Here is a 19,389-nt window from a genome sequence, read left to right as displayed (position 1 = left end):
GAAAAATGTGTTGCTGGAAAAGCGCAGCAGGTCAGGCAGCATCCAAGGAGAAGGAGAATCGACGTTTTGGGCATGAGCCCTTGTTCAGGGCCCTTCTTCAGTCCCTTTCCTGAAGAAGGGCTCATGCCCGAAACGTTGAATCTCCTGCTCCTTGGTTGCTGCCTGACCTGCTGCGCTTTTCCAGCAACACCCTTTCTCCAATTTAGAACTTCAACTTTTAGATCTGCTCTATCCTTTTCCATCACTATTTTAAAATGACTAGAATTATGGTCACTGGCTCCAAAGTGACACCTCAGTCACCTGTCCTGCCTTATTTCCCAAGAGTAGGTCAAGTTTTGCACCATCTCTAGTAGGTACATCCACATACTGAATCAGAAAGTTTTCTTGTATACACTTAAGAAATTCCTCTCCATCTAAACCTTTAACACTATGGCAGTCCCAGTCTATGTTAGGAAAGTTAAAATCCCCTACCATAACCACCCTATTATTCTTACAGATAGCTGAGATTTCCTTACAAGTTTGTTTCTCAATTTCCCTCTGACTATTGGGGGGTCTATAACACAATCCCAATAAGGTGATCATCCCTTTCTTATTTCTCAGTTCCACCCAAATAAATTCCCTGGAGGCATTTCCAGGAATATCCTCCCTCAGCACAGCTGGAATGTTATCCCTTATCAAAAATGCCACTCCCCCTCCTCTCTTGCCTCCCTTCCTATCCTTCCCGAAGCATTTGTATCCTGGAACATTAAGCTGCCAGTCCTGCCTATCTCTGAGCCATGTTTCTGTAATTGCTATGATATCCCAGTCCCATGTTCCCAACCATGCCCTGAGTTCTTCTGCCTTCCCTGTTAGGCCCCTTGCATTAAAATAAATGCAGTTTAATTTATTAGTCCTACCTTGACCCTGCCTGCCCTGACTGTTTGGTTCACTTCTGTTCTAAGCTGTACCCGTCTCAGATCGATCTCTTTCCTCACTATCTCCCTGGATCCGACCCCCCACGTGACTAGTTGAAATCCTCCCAAGCAGTTCTAGCAAATTTCCCTGCGAATACATTAGTCCCCTTCCAATTTAAGTGCAATCTGTGCTTCTTGTACAGGTCACTTCTATCCCAAAAGAGATTCCAATGATCCAAAAATGTGAATCCTTCTCCCATACACCAGCTCCTCAGCCATGCATTCATCTGTTGTATCCTCCTATTCCTGCCCTCACTAGCTCGTAGCACTGGGAGTAATCCAGATATTACTACCCTTGAGGACCTCCTTTTTTAAATTTCTGCCGAACTCTCTGTAATCTCCCTTCAGAATCTCAAACTTTTCCCTTCCAATGTCATTTGTTCCAATGTGGACAATGACCTCCTACTGGCCCCTCTCCCCCATGAGAACATTCTGCACCCTCTCTGAGACATCCTTGATCCTGGCACTAGGGAAACAGCACACCATTCTGCTTTCTCACTGCTGACCACAGGAACGTCTGTCTGTACCTCGGACTACAGAATCCCCTTACACAATTAATCTCTTGGAAGCCGACATACCCCTCGGTGCATTAGAGCCAGTCTGAATACTAGAAGCTTGGCTGTTCATGCTACGTTCCCCTGAGAATCCATCACCCCCTACATTTTCCAAAACAGTATGCCTGTTTGAAATGGGTATATCCACAAAAGACTCCTGCACTAGCTGCCTACCTCTCTTACCCTTCCTGGAGTTAACCCATCTATGTGACTGTATCTGAGACCTTCCCCCCGCTTCCTATAACTGCCATCCATCACATACTGTTCAGGCCATGTCTGAATTCCCCTCCCAACTATCTATATACATTACAAGCAACAAGATACAATTGTACAAGCAACAATATTAGATTAGAATCAGATGCCAGTTTAGACACAACCACCAAACTAACAAAGACAGAGGAAAGGATTCCTTACTCTGGATTTCTGGGTGGTTTACCATCAGAAGAAGTCCCCAGCAGAGGGTAGTGGAGGTAGTCTCTGTGCCAGCAGCAAACAGGTCAGTGATTGTAACCACGATATCCTTTTTCTTACTCTCTAAATCTTCACCTCCCAGCTCCTTCAAGACAAAATGAAACAAAGGAGAGTGTGTCACCTCCTTCAGGAAAATATCCAGCTCCGTAAATGTCTGGACAGGGGTCTGTGTTCCCGAGGACAGTGATCCTTCCAGCCCTTGGTCTTGAACGTCACAATGACAATGACAGGCTTGGCAGAAGGAATACAATGCAGGGAAATGGGAGGCTCTTCACTTTGACAACAAGGATGGCGGAGCTGAGTTTTATTGAAATGGAGGAAGAGTGCAGAGAGTGACAGAACAGAGGGATGAGGGAGCCCTTGTTCATGAATCACCAGAAGCTAGCATCCAAGTTCAGCACAAAGTAGGGAAGGTAAATGGAATGATGGCCTTTATTCCAAAGGGAATGGAATATCAAAGAAGGGAGGATTTCCTCAAACTATACAAGATACTAGTCACGCTGATCTTACCTTTCATTTATTCACGGGAGGGAGTGAGTGTTGCTGACTGGTACAGCATTTACTGCATGTCTTTAGTTGATAAGAGTCAACCACACTGCTGTGGGTCTGGAGTCACATGTAGGCCAGACCAGGTAAGGATGGCAGTTTCCTTCCCTAAAGGGCATTAGTCAACCGGGTGGGTTTTTCCTGACCATTGACAATGGTTTAATGATAACTCTTAGACTCTTAATACCAAAGTTTTTTAAATTGAATTCAAATTCCACCATCTGCCTTGGCAGGATTTGAACCTTGTTCCCCAGAACATTACCTGGATCTCTGGGTTAATAGTCTAATGATAATACCACTGGGACATCACCTCCCCTTTTCTAAGGACTGGCAATATAGTGGCATTGGGGATAGTCCAGGGAATGTACTTAGATTGATGCTGGGTATGGAGGTATGAGGAGATGTTGGGTAGATTACACCTGGACTCAGTGACCAACAGAAAACTGAGAGACAAAACTTATTAAAATCTACAAGATATTTCGGGGACTTGACAGGATTGATGTAGAAAGATTGTTAAGCCTGGTGGGACAGTCTAGGGTCAGAGGACATGATTTCAGAATAAGGGGATCAGGAGGAAGGAGGGTAGTCAATCTGTGGAGCACATTTCCACAGAGGGCTGTTGAGGCTGGGTCATTACGTATATTCAAGGCTGAGAGAGAGAGAGAGAGAGACAGGATTTGTAATGAGTCATGGAATGAAGGATTCTGGGGAAAAGGCAGGAAAGCAGAGTCGAGAATCCTCAGATCAGACATGATCTCGCTAAATGGTGGAGCAGACTTGATGGGCTCCTGTGTCTTATGCTCTTCTAAATTCAGGCCTTATCTCACAAATGTGAGTGCTCTGAAATGTCAGTGCCTTTCCAAGGGAGTGCTGCACTGTCAGAGGGGTTGCCTTTAAAGAATTCACCATCAGGCTTCAATCCACTCTGGCAGCACAGCAGAGATGAAGGGGCTGGTCTTAATGAATGTGGGGTTTAAATTCATTAAAGAGAGTGATATCCCAGTCAAAATGAGAATAGTGTGGCTCCAAAGCACTGAACAACAGATCCAGGTGTAATTTCAAGGGCATTATTCAGGGAAAATAATGTGCAAAGTAAGGACAGACCTCTCCTCAGTTATATTCTGATGAGACGTTCCATGCCTCCTTTTGCAAGATTGAAGCTCACACACCATCAATGCTATATTCTGGACACATTGAGCATCCACGTGATGTCATGGGCACTACGATGAGATAAATGATCAGATACAGTGAGCGCTTGAAGCTACACATTCGTAGTTGTATTCAGAAACTAGGGGCAGCACTGAGCGACATTTTAACAGATGTTTAACACAGAATCTTCCTCCATCAAAACCCACAAAGTCCTGGTGTGGAGTCTGAAATCTGGGGAGATTCCCCTTACTGCTGAAGAGGTGTGTCACTGTACCTGCTGATGCCTCAGAATTAAGGCCTCGCTGAATGTCTGGATGCTGTTCTCGCTCAGCGTCTCTTTGGCAGCTTTGAAGCAACCTTCAAAGATTTCATGCATCTTCATAACATTTTGAATAATCTTCCTGAGGCTCGGAATCAGAAATCCCAGAGTTGGGTAAGAATTGTACAGCTGGATTGGAACAAGAAGATAAGAAACACGTTCAGGGCTTCAGTTGGTCCAGTGATCGCTCTTCCATGGTCAGTGCAGGCAACTAGTAATCTTCAGTGATGCTTCATGGGAGATAGGAGATTGTCATGGTAACACTGCACTCCATCTCCTCTCCTCAGTGCCCCCACCCCCCATCCACAAACCTCCAAATTTATGTTTTTAGTTTTAGTGCTTTGGCTATCATCCAGAATGGGTGACCTATCCACTATCATCTATTACACATGGATTCCAAAAATCAGATGCAGATCAGGCCAAGTAAGGACAGCAGATTGCCTCCAAATTAATGGACCAGCTGGGCTTTTTGTGCTAATTGTATCATCATTATACTCTTAAATCCAGGTTTGTATTGTTAAAGCAAATTGAAATTCCGCCATCCAGCACAGCTGGATTTCTACGTTTATTTTCTGACCAAACATTTCCAATTTAGCCCACGTAAGCCTGTCGCACATATCAGCATTTATGACTGAGACACAATGTTAACAAGAGTCTTCAACCTGTAACAAGTCAGGTGTGGAAATAGTCATGCACAACAAATTGCAAATGACCTCAACAATCAACAATCAACAACAATCCCACAAAACGACAATTACATGGATTGGAGCTGTTCCCAACAGTCTCGTGTTCTCATTAACCATGCTTGTTAGATGGATAAATACTTCATTGTTATAATCAAAACGGTCTCCAAATATGATGGAACAGATGATATTGCTCACAGCCAAATACATAATCTGTGCAGTTTCAAAAGGCTGACCTGTGAATAAACACAGAATTCCATTACAAAAAGGCCTCTAAACAGTAATAATACTTCAATCATTCTCCTCTATCACAAAGCACAAGTTACTAATATAAAACAAAGAACCATGGAGGCTGCAAATCTGAAACAACAACAGAAATTGCTGGAGAAACTCAGCACATCTAGCAGCATCCCTGGAGAGAAAGCAGAGTTAGTGTTTTAACAAACAATAGTTCATTACTGGAACAGGCCTTTCTGCCCATCGAGCCTGTACCGATGCATGAAACCTTTCTGAACTAAAACCCTTCTGCCTCCACACACTCCATATCCCACTATTCCCTGCTTCTTCAGGAATCTGTCCAGTTCCCTATTCAATGTTCCTGTTCTGAAGAAGGGGACTCAAAAGTTTAATGCTGTTTTTTCTCCCACAGATACGGCCCGACCTGCTGAGCTTTGTCAGAATTGGGAAGAATTGGGATTAATCAGGAAGCAGGAAGTCAAAATTACAACAAAGTCATAGAAGCGCACAGTGTGGAAACAAACCCTTCACTCCAGCTCTTCCATGCTTTGAGCCAGTTCTGTATCCAAGTGGCTAGCTCTTTCTGTATTCTATGTCATCTAAACTTGCTAATCAGTCTACCATGCGGAACCTTGTTGAATGCCTTACTGAAGCCCATACAGATCATATGCACCACTTTGCCCTCATCAATCCTCTTAGTTACATCAACAATAACTTGGAAACTCTCCCTAATCTCCCACATCCAACAGGAAGAGCACATCACCCGATTAAAGGCATCTTTACACCTTAATAATCTACAGACACAGAAAATAGGTCAGTCTTGCTGCTCTAAAAGGATAACTTAGTGCCTGCATTTTATATCTTTAAAGTTTATTCAAGAGAGAGATCTCAATAAAAATATATAATCAAAAAAAAATTGTACTCACGATTGTAGATTTACCAAAAAAACACAATAAGGTTACACTTTAAAACTAGTCACTTCGCTGCTCCCCTGTTGTGAGATCCCCACATGGTTTCTCAAAGGTCAAAAGTGAATTTCACTGTTTGTTCATTTTTGTCAGAATATACTCCAATGACCAGACATTTATTACTAAACAGGAACACCAGGCAGCTGTGCAAGGACGTTGCTGCTGGGTCACACAGCTGTGCAGGGTCACTGCTGGGACACACAGCTGTACAGGGTCACTGCTGGGTCACACAGCTGTGCAGGGCCACTGCTGGGTCACACAGCTGTGCAGGGTCACTGCTGGGTCACACAGCTGTGCAAGGACATTGCTGGGTCACACAGCTGTATAGGGTCACTGCTGGGTCACACAGCTGTACAGGGCCACTGCTGGGTCGCACAGCTGTGCAGGGTCACTGCTGGGTCACACAGCTGTGCAGGGTCACTGCTGGGTCACACAGCTGTGCAGGGTCACTGCTGGGTCACACAGCTGTGCAGGGTCACTGCTGAGTTACACAGTTTTGCAGGTTTATGTCTCCATTTCTAACCTCCCATGTGGTCTCTGTTTTGTCTTGCTTCATCCTTTTTTTCAAACACTGTTGTTTTGATTTCTTCCCAAAGTAAACAAAGTAACAGCTTATAAAACAGCAATTACTGCTTCAAAAATTCCAGGAAATCATCTCCAACCTGAAATTCCTCCAATATGGAGCAGCTGTTACAGCCACTATTTTTTCCCATCCTCCACCTCAGATTACACAGAATCCTCCAGCTTAAAATGACTTGGAAGTGGTGGGACTCAAACCTACATCTCCTAAAGGGAGTGGAGTGTGGGAGGAAGAAAAAGATTCTGCCAAATTAAGGAGCAGGGGCAGTTTCATTGTCAGTGAAAGTAATGATTTATGGTAAATCAGTGAATTGAGGTTGGGGGTGAGTTTCACTCAGTTGGCTGGACTGCGATGCAGGAGAACACCACCTATTTGTGACACCTCCGATACTGAAGCAGTCCATGTTCGCAGGCAAAAAGATCCGGACAATATCCAGGATTGAGCTGACAAGTGACAAGTAACATTTCTGCCACATGAATGCCAGACTAATACCATCACCGATAAGAGATAATCTAATTTTCATCCCATAACAACCAAGATTGTTACCATCACTGAATCTTGTTTTTGGATTAGTGGTGCTGGAAGAGTACAGCAGTTCAGGCAGCATCTGAGGTGCAGCAAAATCGACGTTTTGGGCAAAAGCCCTTCATCAGGAATAAAGATAGAGAGCCTGAAGTGTGGAGAGATAAGGTAGAGGAGGGTGGGGGTGGGAGAAAGTAGCATAGAGTACAATAGGTGAGTGGGGGAGGGGATGAAGATGATAGGTCAGGGAGGAGGGTGGAGTGGGGAGATGGAAAAGAAGATAGGCAGGTAGGACAATTCATGGGGACAGTGCTGAGCTGGAAGTTTGGAACAAGGGTGAGGTGGGGGAAGGGGAAATGAGGAAACTGGTGAAGTCCACATTGATGCCCTGGGGTTGAGGTGTTCCGAGGCGGAAGATGAGGCGTTCTACCTCCAGGCGTCTGGTGGTGAGGGAGCAGTGGTGAAGGAGGCCCAGGACCTCCATGTCCTCGGCAGAGTGGGAGGGGGAGTTGAAATGTAGGGCCACAGGGTGATGTGGTTGATTGGTGCGGGTGTCCTGAAGGTATTGCTGAAAGCGCTCTGCTAGGAGGCGTCCAGTCTCCCCAATGTAGAGGAGACCACATCGGGAGCAACGGATGCAATAAATGATATTAGTGGATGTGCAGGTAAAACTTTGATGGATGTGGAAGGCTCCTTTAGGGCCTTGGATGGAGGTGAGGGAGGAGGTGTGGGTGCAGGTTTTGCAGTTCCTGCTGTGGCAGGGGAAGGCGCCAGGATGGTAGGGTGGGTTGTTTGGGGGCGTGGACCTGACCATGTAGTCACGGAGGGAATGGTCTTTGCAGAAGGTGGAAAGGGGTGGGGAGTGAAATATATCCCTGGTGGTGGGGTCTTTTTGGAGGTGGCAGAAATGTCGGCGGATGGTTTGGTTTATGCGAAGGTTGGTAGGGTAGAAGGTGAGCACCAGGGGCGTTCTGTCCTTGTTACGGTTGGAGGGGTGGGGTTTCAGGGCGGAGGTGTGGGATGTGGACGCGATGCGTTGGAGGGCACTTTTAAAAATGTGGGAAGGGAAATTGCGGTCTCTAAAGAAGGAGGCCATCTGGTGTGTTCTGTGGTGGAACTGGTCCTCCTGGGAGCAGATACGGCGGAGGCGGAGGAATTGGGAATACGGGCTTTCCACTTGTCTCCAAGTTGTATTGGGACCTGGAACCAGAGGGCCCCCAAGGGCCACCCCAACAGTGACTGACCTGGGAGCCTCACCACCGCCGTAGCTCAGCAAGTCTAGGTACCCCGACACCCACATCTCTGCCGTATACGCGAGAGTCTGTCACCAACACGTAGAGGTGATGGTCAAAGGACTCGTGTGGCGAACCCTTCAAGCAGACCTGCCCCGCAAGTGGCAGAATCTCTGCTGATCAGGCAGGGCTTAGTTAAACTGAGGGGAAGCATAGACCTGAATCCTCACAGCAGCAGCAGCAGCATTGATGTGTGAATGCTGCCCTGTAACACTCTCTTGATCTAAAGTTGGTGTTGGGATCTTTTATTCAAGTGAAAATCTTTTCTGTAGATGTCAATTTGGAGGGAACCATGAATCCCAGCATGTCATGTCCCACCAAGCACTCACCCTTGTGACTCTCAAACACATTGACAAGAAAGCTGGCCTCTTCACTGATCCTGTCTTCAACGGATTTCTTGCCCATGCCAAATCCTCGGAGAGCTGAGATCACAAACTTTCGGTTCTCCCGCCACAACTTCCCGTTACTGAATATCACGCCTGAAAATGACACACGAAAAGCTGATCAAATATTGTGCACGGGTTCTGCTGTGAGTGCTGCCAAACCCCAGGTTTCTATCACCCTTTCCTTTCCTGAGAATTACACCATTCTACAACCAAGACGAATATCATTGTATCCATGAGTGCTCTTTGGGGGAGTTAGCCCATTGGTCTCCCTTCACAAGATTCCTCTTGACCTTGTCATTCTCAATTCCCCTTTGGATGTTCCTATTGACCCTGCTTCCAGACCCATCCCAGGTACTGCATTCCAGATGACAATGAGAGCCGTAAAACCAAATCTCATCTTCCCTCTGATTGGTTTTTGTCGGACCATTTCAGTTGTAATCGCTGATAAACATTGGTCTAACCCAGGATTATTAGGAATGAGAAGCTTGGGTATTGATAATTGAGGGAAATAGTGGCTAAAAGGTTACAGTTCAATATGGTAACATTTTGTGTCACTTTGACCACCATGATCGGGTGAGTTGATTGAAGATGGAAATGATCAAACAGTAACACAGAGATGAAAGAGGGAAATTACCGCTTCGGAATGAAACTGTGTCAAATATCGGTAAGTGCGGCCTCCCACTGAATTGATCAGCGTGATTCACAAGAGCGTCTTTCACTGCATCGTAACCAGTCAACACCACTGCCTTCGATGGGCCGAGCTCCACTGAAAATACACTTCCATATTTCTCTGCAAGCTAACAAAGAGAGATTTATTTCATTATGGTTTTATTTCTAATCAGCTGTAGCACAAGTCAGGGGTGAAAAATGAAGGAAAGAATATTATTCCCCAATTCCTAAGAATTTGATGCCCATCTGTATTTTCGCTCTAGAAGGTGTTGGTGAGCTGCCTTCCTGACCCACTGCAGTGTAGGTGGGTAAACCTTCAATGGTGTTGGGAAAGGAATTCCAGAATGTTGAACATAGAAACAGAAGCAGGCCATTCAGCCCCTCAAGCTCCTTCCACAACTCAATGACATCATGGATGATCTTCGGCCGAACTCCATATTCCTGCCTTTGGCCCATATCACCTCACAGTTTTGCTTCATAAAAATGTATCTACCTCAAGTTTAAAACTAATAACTGATCCCACACCCACTGCCATCTGTGGAAGAGTGTTCTACTACCCTTTCTCATATCTCCCTCCCGAACAGTCTGGCCCAGACTGTGTCCTTTCGTTCGAGACTCTCCAAACAGAGGAAATAGTTTATCTTTATCCACCTTTTTCATGTTAACAATCTCAAAGATTTTGATCATATCACCCCTTATCCTTCTAAATGTAAGAGAAAGCAGGCCTTATTTGGATCATCTCTCCTCATAACCTAACCCCTGAAGGACATGTATTATTCCTGTAAACCTTCATTGTGCTCCCTCCAAGACCATTCCATCCCTCCTGAGGGGTGGAGCCCAGACCTGCTCACAGTGCTCCATGTGAGCTCTGACCAGGGTCCTGTTTAACTACAGCATAATTTATTCATCCTTTTGTACTCCAGGTATGAAGGCCAACATTCAACCAACTTTCTTGATTATATTCTGAACCTACTTACAATATTTCAATGATCTGTGCACCCAAACTCTCAAGTCTCTTTGCACATCCACTGTCTGACTCTGTGTGTCTATCTGCTTATCCCACTGAATGGTTCCTGACCGGTGTGTGGCACTGTAAATTATCCTGAGATTGCTGCCTTTGACATTCTGCTGGCTATTTCCATTCCCAGCTCCTTCAACTCAAACTGCAGGGTCCTATCCCTCTTTCTATTGATGTGCATAGCCACTAGCTGTTCACCCTCTGAGTGTTCTGCAGGCATTCAGTGACGTTCATGAACCAGAGAGACATCACACTGCTCTGGATTCCCAGCTGGGCTGCAGAAACACCTGCCTTTTCTCCCAAGTCTCAAATTCCTTAGAGCTGTTGCTTTCCCAATCCTCCCCCTACAAGCCTACTCCACCCCATACCCAACCTTGGAAGCCCTCTGGTGGTACAGATCCATGGACTTCAAATTGCGTTGGGAAGTGGTGACTTTAATCAGCCTTCATTTTGTTCACGACTATTGGACTGAATTTTAAGATTTTTTTTCTGTTCCCCTAGCACCACGTATTTGATGGAAACTTGGCTCTGGGATATACCTCAAAGGAACACTCACTCTCACAAATCAGTCCCTTCCCTTTGCGTTGACCTCACTTTGGTTTTTTGATCATGACATGAATTCCGGTGTTTTCCTGATCTTTCACAATGTCAATATCTCTGGTTATAACGGCCTTGAAATAAAAGATCCAGAGATTTTCCATTCTCCCAGATCTTCTTCCATGATTTTATATCTATCCGCTCGATGTTTTAAATACGTGATTGTAAGAATCTAGGAGAACATGAGGGCTGCAGATGCTGGAGATCAGCAGGTCAGGCAGCATCTGTGGAGCAGGAGAGTCGATGTTTCGGGCTTCATCAGGAAAGGCACATAATAATTTTGCACGTTAATTAAATTGAACATTTCCCAGATTGTCCACTGTGCCAGACTCTCTGAGCTTCCATAACTTTGCAATTGGTTCATTTTTTTCTACTTGGAGTCAAAGTCCAATCAGAGATCAGAGATTAGAGACTCTCAGAACACAGTCCCCAGGGCTAACAGATTCCTCGATCAAGGATTACGGATCTGCTTTGGTTTGTGTGTCTCTCCCGGTCTCTGTGAGTTTCTCCTTGGGAGATGTTCCCTCACACCGCCCCATCCCTCAGACATTCCCCCAGTGAAGGATTCTCACTTACCCCCATGAGAGACCAGTCCAGCTTCCTGAGGTCCAGTTGGTGCAAGTTTCCGATCAGAGGGAGCGGAGTCGGTCCAGGAGGGAAATTCCTGGGAACTCTCCGCCGAATTAGGGACACGACCAGGTAGAGAAAGAGAGCCAGCAGCGATAGAGCCAAGGTGTAATCTGTGGGGAAGAGCTTGAGGACAGCCATTGTGCCAGAGCATCCAGACACCAGTGATGTTAGAGTGTGTTACGCCCTTCAGTCCAGTCCCCCACGAGCAAACAACAGCCTCCTTTTCCTGATTTGTCTCACTGAGTGTTTTTGAGCGTCAGTATAGGACAGCCTCTTGGCACAGAAGTGGTGCAGCCCTCTCTTGTAGTTCTAATGGAAGCTGTGCCAATTCCCACATCCCTCTCCAGCTTGTCTTGTCTTGTCTCGTGAGGCGGATGTGCCTGAGCTGGTTTCTTGGTTTCGGTCGGGATCCCAGGATAACTGCAAAGAGGTGGAAAGTACCACCAACAATGCCAACAAGTCACATGGCATTCATAATCAGCTGCTCACTGATACCGCGCAGTTTGGGTCATACCAGGGTCACTCGGTCCCTGAGCTCATTCTCCCTTTTATGGTATCAAACACCATCCAGTGGGTCTGGACCTGGTACAGCCCAGAGTTAGCAATAACGAAAAAAAAACACACACAGGAAACCTGCCCAGTGTCACAGCCCATATTTATTTCACAAGCCAAATTGCAAGCAAAAAATACAAATAATCTTATCTTTCCCACGTTGCTGTGTGTGGGAACTTGGGGGAGTGTAAATTAGTTGCAGTGGCCACATTGGATGCTAAAACCTTTCAGGAATTGATTGATATGGTTGAGGATTATTCCAGCACCAAGCCTCCTCTCACTCTGTGGTGCTGTGACTATTACTCAGCAATTCCTAGGGAATGATAATAGGAATTTTGACTTGGTTCAGCTCACTGACAGGAGCATGTGAATATATTTTAACGGGTTTGATTTTTTTTTATATTTCAAAAATATACTTTATTCGTAAAATATTCATAAAATAATTTGATGGACTGTACATTAGGTAATGCCATACATATGTCAATATTTACATACACAGCTCAGAATTATCATTATATACAGGTCTGTGCATTTCTCGCTGATATGCCCATATATTGAGCTGAGGCGTCAGCAGAGCCCAAATGACTGCATGGGTCCCCTGTTCTTCTTTAGACAGGCAGATGTTAAAAGGTGGTCTTTCCCCACTGCGCCTTGGCGGCAGCTGCCCCAAGCTTCAGCGCGTCCCTCAACATGTAGTCCTGGACCTTGGAATGTGCCAGTCTGCAACACTCAGTCGGGGTCAACTCCTTCAGCTGGAAGATCAACAGGTTTCGGACCGCCCAGAGAGCGTCCTTCACCGAGTTGATGATCCTCCAGGCACAGTTGATATTCGTCTCAGTGTGCGTCCCGGGGAACAGGCCGTAGAGCACGGAGTACCGCGTCACGGCGCTGCTCGGGACGAATCTCGACAAATACCACTGCATTCCTCTCCAGACTTCCTCTGCATAGGCACATTCCAGAAGGAGGTGTGTGACAGTCTCGTCCCCCCCGCAGCCACTTCGAGGGCAGCGTGCGGTGCGGCATAAATGATCTCACAGGTAGAGCCCTTCTCACCACCAGCCAAACCATGTCTTGGTGCTTGTTGGAAAGTTCTGGCGATGAGGCATTCTGCCAAATTGCTTTGACAGTCTGCTCAGGGAACCGCTCGATAGGATCCGCCCTCTCCTTTTCCCGAAGGGTCTCGAGGACGCTACGTGCTGACCACTTCCTGATGGACTTGTGGTCAAAGGTGTTTTTCTTCAGAAATTTCTCCACGAAGGACAGGTGGTACGGAACGGTCCAACTACTCGGAGCGTTCCGCGGTAGTGAGGCCAGGCCCATCCTTCGCAACACCGGGGACAGGTAGAACCTCAGTACGTAGTGACACTTGGTGTTTGCGTACCGGGGATCCACGCACAGCTTGATGCAGCCACACACAAAGGTGGCCATCAGGGTGAGGGTGGCATTGGGTGTATTTTTTCCCCCGTTGCCCAGATCTTTGTATAGTGAGTCCCTTCGGACCCGGTCCATCTTTGAACTCCATATAAACTGGAAGATGGCCCGGGCGACTGCAGCGGCGCAGGTTCTGGGAATAGGCCAGACCTGTGCCACGTACAACAGCAATGACAGTGCCTCACACCTGATGACCAGGTTTTTTCCCGTGATGGAGAGCGACCGTAGCCTCCATCTGCCCAGTTTCTGCCTCACTTTACTGATACGCTCCTCCCAAGACTTGGCGCACGCCCCAGCCCCCCCGAACCAAATACCCAGCACCTTCAGGTGGTCGGTCCTGACAGTGAAGGGGATCGAGGATTGGTCGGCCCAGTTCCTGAAGAGCATGGCGTCGCTCTTGCCTCGGTTTACCTTGGTCCCCGAGGCCCATTCGAACTGGTCACATATGCACATGAGTCTGCGCACGGACAGCGGATCCGAGCAGAAAACGGCAACGTCATCCATGTACAGGGAGGCCTTAACCTGCAGGCCCCCGCTGCCCGGAATAGTCACCCCTCTCAGGCTTGCATCCTTCCTGATGGACTCGGTAAATGGCTCTATGCAGCACACAAACAAGGCAGGAGAGAGAGGGCAGCCCTGCCTGACTCCAGATCTGACTGGGAAGCTATCTGATTCCCACCCATTGATTGAGACTGCACTGACGATGTTGGTGTAGAGCAGTCTGATCCAATTGCAGATTCCCTCCCCAAAGCCCATTTTGGAGAGAACATCTCTCATATACCTGTGTGATATCCTGTCAAAGGCTTTCTCCTGGTCCAGGCTGATCAGGCAGGCGTCCAACCCTCTGTCCTGCACGTAGGCGATCGTATCTCTGAGGAGTGCGAGACTCTCAGCGATCTTCCTGCCCGGCACAGCACAGGTTTGGTCAGGGTGAATCACCGACCCCAGAGCAGACCTGACCCGGTTGGCGATTACCTTTGACAGGATTTTGTAATCTGCATTCAACAGTCTCCAATTTTTGAGTTCCTCCCTCTCCCCCTTCCGCTTGTAGATGAGGGTGATGATGCCTTTCCTCATGGATTCGCTCATGGTACCCGCCTGATGCATACTGACATACACCTCCAGCAGGTCCTGGCCAATCAAGTCCCACAGAGCGGAATAGAGCTCAACCGGTAAGCCGTCGCTTCCGGGAGTTTATTCTTATCGAAGGACTCGAGGGCCTTGGTCAGCTCGTCCAGAGATAGCGGCTGGTCCAGCCTCTCACGTGTTCTGTCGTCTAAGACTTCCGTGATAAACGACAAGAACGACTGGGAGGCCGCGTCATACAGACTGGCATAGAAGGATTTACTGATCCTCATGACGTCAGCCTGAGATGACGTTATCGAGCCGTCTTCTTCCTTCAGGCTGCTGAGCACAGAGCTCTCTTTGTGCACCTTCTGGAAGAAGAAACGTGAGCACGTCTCGTCCTGCTCCACCGAGCGGACCCTGGACCGGAAGATTATCTTGGAAGCCTCCGAGGAAAAGAGCGTGGCTTGCTGGCCCTTCACCTCCTTGAGGTCCTCCGTGACATCGACCCCCATCGTCTGCAGCAGGAGCAGGTTCTGCATACTTTCCTGGAGCTGGGACAGTTTTCCCCGCCTCTCTCTCACCTCCTGAACACCTTTGAGGATGAAGAACCTCTTGATGTTCCCTTTTACTGTTTCCCACCTGTCCGCTGAGGACGCAAAGAGGGGCATCACGGTTCTCCAACCTGCGTAGTCCCTCTTGAGCTCCTCAATGTTTCCTGGGGTCAACAGCTTGGTGTTCAGCTTCCACGTTCCCTTACCCGCCCGCTGCTCGTCCTGTAGGTGACAGTCGGCCAGCAGGAGGCAGTGGTCAGAGAAGAACACCGGCTTGACGTCGGTGGATCTGACCGAGAGCGTTCGGGACACAAACAGGTAATCTATCCTTGAGCGGATAGACCCGTCTGCCCGTGACCAGGTGTATCTACGCTGCGCTCTGTCTGCAGGGGTGCTGAAGACGTCGTGCAGCTTGGATTCTTTTACCATGTCCATCAGGGCTCTGGACGTGGCGCCCAGTGTATCTACGCTGCGCTCTGTCTGCAGGGGTGCTGAAGACGTCGTGCAGCTTGGATTCTTTTACCATGTCCATCAGGGCTCTGGACGTGGCGCCCAGTTTACTGTCCCCCCTGCCGGATCGTCCATCTGCATCAATGATACAGTTGAAGTCTCCGGCCAGAATGACCGGCCAGGATGTAGCCAGCAACAGTGGAAGCTGCTGCAGGACGGCCAACCGTTCACTCTTACCCACTGGGGCGTACACATTAATCAGTCTCAGGGGAGCATTCCTGTACATGACATCGGTGATGAGTAGGCGCCCGCCCACCACCTCCTGAACCTCGGAGACGGTGAAGTTGCTTCCTCGCAACAGGATACCCAGGCCGGAGGCGCGGCTATCGTTGCCCTCCCGACCAAACTGACAGACCATGGGCCCACAAGCTCGACCATCTCCTGTAGCTGCTGAGGTGCGGTATCCCACACTCCTGCAGAAACAGGAGGTCGGCTTTAACGCTGGCCAGGAAGGCTGAACCAGGAACGATACAGTCAACACACTGCCCTGGATTCCCAGCTGGGGCTGCAGAAACACCTGCCTTGACTCCACCACCTTGGGTTCATGTCACACTACAGGTGGCCCCACTGCACTATATGTACACACACACTTTCTCATACGTACACGCAAACACACACACCACACACACAGACCCTCCCTCTCTCATACACTCACACATACACCCCCCACACTCTCACTGTCTCACATCGACTCACACCCCCACATGCACAGACACACAGTCAGTCAACCACACCGCCCTGTGGCCCAACATTTCAACTCCCCCTCCCACTCTGCCGAGGACATGGAAGTCCTGGGCCTCCTTCACCGCCGCTCCCTCACCACCAGACGCCTGGAGGAAGAACGCCTCATCTTCCGCCTCGGAACACTTCAACCCCAGGGCATCAATGTGGATTTCAACAGTTTCCTCATTTCCCCTTCCCCCACCTCACCCTAGTTCCAAACTTCCAGCTCACCACTGTCCCCATAACCTGTCCTACCTGCCTATCTTCTTTTCCACCTATCCACTCCACCCTCCTCCTTGACCTATCACCTTCATCCCCTCCCCCACTCACTCATTGTACTCTATGCTACTTTCTCCCCACCCCCACCCTCCTCTAGCATATCTCTCCATGCTTCAGACTCTCTGTCTTTATTCCTGATGCAGGGCTTTTGCCCGAAACGTTGATTTTACTGCTCCTTGGGTGCTGCCTGAACTGCCGTGCTCTTCCAGCACCACTAATCCAGAATATAAGTTTGTGGGGTGAGTTTGTACTTGAAGTGTTACATTTTGTTTTGTTCAAAAACTGCATAAATACATGTAAGATCCTGTACACTGAGACACTGACAGATTTTAACCTCACACCTTCAAAGCATTATCTGAGTTGAGCTGGTGAGCTATTGTGCAAGATACCTCGAGGCTGTAACTTTAAAAGAAGTTGTGGGATTTACATATGAAAGAACTGAAACCAACATGATCATTATTTGTTTAATATGACACTCCATGACACTACAATCCTGTTGTTATCAATCTTGTGTTTGCTCCACAACCACCTGATGTAGAAGCAATGCTATTGGCTGGTGCTGTGTGAGTTTTAACTTTGTCCACCCCAATTCGACACCAGCTCCTCCAAATCACGCCATATCTCCCGAGTCCCAAATCCCTTCGAGCTGTTGCTCTCCCAGTCCTCCCCCTGCAACCCTGCTCCACCCCATTCCCAACCTGGGGCCCCCTCTGGTGGTATGGACCCATGGACTTGAAATTGCGTTGGGAAGCGGTGGATGTATTTGCAAAACTAAAAGAAAAATCAGTCCTCATTTTGTTCATGATTATTGGACTGAATTTTAAGATTTTTTTTTATTTCCCGTGTATTTGATGGACACGAGGCCCTGGGATATTCCTCAAAGGAACACTCACTCTCACAAACCAGTCCCTTCCCTTTGCACTGACCTCACTTCGGTTTTTGATCAGGACATGAATTCAGGTGTTTTCCTGAACTTTCCAGAACTTTCCCAATGTCATTATCTGGTTATAATGGCCTGAAATTAAAAAAAATCCGGAGATTTTCGATTCTCCCAGATCTTTTTCCATCATTTTATATCGATGCCCCATGCTGTAAATATCTGGTTGTAAGGATCTGATCAGCTCTCAAACAGGCTTCAGGATTCAGACCAAATCCAGCACGGTCAGAGGCCATTCGGTCCATCGTCCGGCGTCGCTCTCGCTTTTACTGTCACATGTTAATTACATTTCCCAGATTGGTCACTCTCTGAGGTGCCATAACTTTGCAATTGCTTTATTTTTTTCTGCCTCCAATTCTGTTTAGAATTAAAGTCCGACCAGAGATCAGAGATTCTCAGAACACAGTCCCCAGGGCTAACAGATTCCTCGGTCAGGGATTACGGATCTGCTTTGGTTTGTGTGTCTCTCCCGGTCTCTGTGAGTTTCTCCTTGGGAGCTGTTCCCTCACACCGCCCCATCCCTCAGACATTCCCCCAGTGAAGGGTTCTCACTTACCCCCATGAGAGACCAGTCCAGCTTCTTGAGGTCCAGTTGGTGCAAGTTTCCGATCAGAGGAAGCGGAGTCGGTCCAGGAGGGAAATTCCTGGGAACTCTCCGCCGAATTAGGGACACGACCAGGTAGAGAAAGAGGGGCAGCAGCGATAGAGCCAAGGTATAGTCTGTGGGGAAGAGCTTGAGGAGAGCCATTGTGTCAGAGTGCCCAGACACCAGTGATGTTAGAGTGTGTTATGTCCTTCAGTCCAGTCCCCCACTAGCAAACAACAGCCTCTCTTTCCTGGTTTGTCTCACTGAGTGTTTTTAAGCCCCGCCTTCCCTGTGAAATTCCTTTAAACATTTGGGTACACAGTAACCTGAGCTTCTGCTGAGTAACCTGAGTAACCTGAGAAATGGTGCTGCCCTGTCTTGTAGTCCCACAGCAGGCCAGGCAACATCAGGAGGTGGAGAGGCCAAAGTTTTGGGTGTAACCCTTTTTCAGGACTAGGGGTGGGGTGTGCGGGGTGGGATACATATAAAGGGGGCAGCGAAATGGGGATAGGTGAAGACAGGTAGAGGGTATGACCCAATTGGTGGGAGGGAGCGTTAGAAGGGATGGGGGGAGGGGTTGCGAAGGGAGTCGGGGGGAGGGGGGATGAGGAGGGAGGTTAGTTAAAACTGGAGAACCCAATGTTGAGTCCTCCAGGCTGGAGGTTGTCCAGAGGAACATGAGGTGTTGTTCCTCCAATTTGCCGTTGGGTTCATCGTGGCAATGGAGGAGATCAAAGGTTGGTCGGGTTGGAAAGGGAGTGGGAAAGGGAATTAAAATGGGAGGTCTGGTCAGTCCCTGCGGCCCCACCTGAGATGCTCGGTAAACCGTTCCCTAACTTTAGGTTTGGTCTCACCGATGCAAACCAAGGGCTGTCGAAGGGAATGGTCCTTGCGAAAGGTGTGGAGGGGGTGGGGTCTAATTGGAGTTGGTGGAAGTGTATAAGGAGGATGTGTTGGTTGTAGAGACTGGTGAGGTGATAGGTGAGGACAAGGTGAGTCTGTCTTTATTGCATTGGGGGGTGGGGTGTTTAGAGCCATGGAACTTGGAATGGAGATGGTGCGGCAGAGGGCTTCTGGATGACAAGAGGGAGGAAAAACTCGTTGTTCAAAATAACCTCCTGTACCATTCCCTGACTCCCTTCCCACCCACCCCCACCCTCCCTTCCACTGCTCCCTGA

At 48.1% G+C, this 19,389-nt stretch overlaps 1 protein-coding gene across 3 annotated transcripts in view; it reads right to left on the bottom strand.

The window, feature by feature from the left end:
• Positions 1 to 18,464, bottom strand: part of LOC132832392 (cytochrome P450 2K1-like) — a 28,863-nt gene extending 10,399 nt beyond the window's left edge. The window contains exons 1-6 of one of the 3 annotated variants that reach the window (XM_060850350.1): positions 18,182 to 18,464; positions 9,295 to 9,457; positions 8,604 to 8,753; positions 4,751 to 4,911; positions 3,948 to 4,121; positions 1,922 to 2,063 (exon numbers count right to left, since the gene is read on the bottom strand). In XM_060850350.1, coding sequence (XP_060706333.1) covers positions 1,922 to 2,063; positions 3,948 to 4,121; positions 4,751 to 4,911; positions 8,604 to 8,753; positions 9,295 to 9,457; positions 18,182 to 18,373 — 982 coding nt within the window. In that variant the 5' untranslated portion in view covers positions 18,374 to 18,464. Of the gene's footprint in view, positions 1 to 1,921; positions 2,064 to 3,947; positions 4,122 to 4,750; positions 4,912 to 8,603; positions 8,754 to 9,294; positions 9,458 to 11,520; positions 11,957 to 18,181 lie in introns of those variants that run through there. The other 2 variants (XM_060850351.1, XM_060850349.1) reach the window with 2 other exon arrangements.
• Between the last annotated feature and the right edge of the window lie 925 nt (positions 18,465 to 19,389).

The sequence above is a fragment of the Hemiscyllium ocellatum genome, chromosome 35 (assembly GCF_020745735.1).
Source record: "Hemiscyllium ocellatum isolate sHemOce1 chromosome 35, sHemOce1.pat.X.cur, whole genome shotgun sequence".
Taxonomy (NCBI): domain Eukaryota; kingdom Metazoa; phylum Chordata; class Chondrichthyes; order Orectolobiformes; family Hemiscylliidae; genus Hemiscyllium; species Hemiscyllium ocellatum.
The sequence above is the reverse complement of the archived record's forward strand: the minus strand, read 5'-3'. Positions and strand labels throughout refer to the sequence as shown.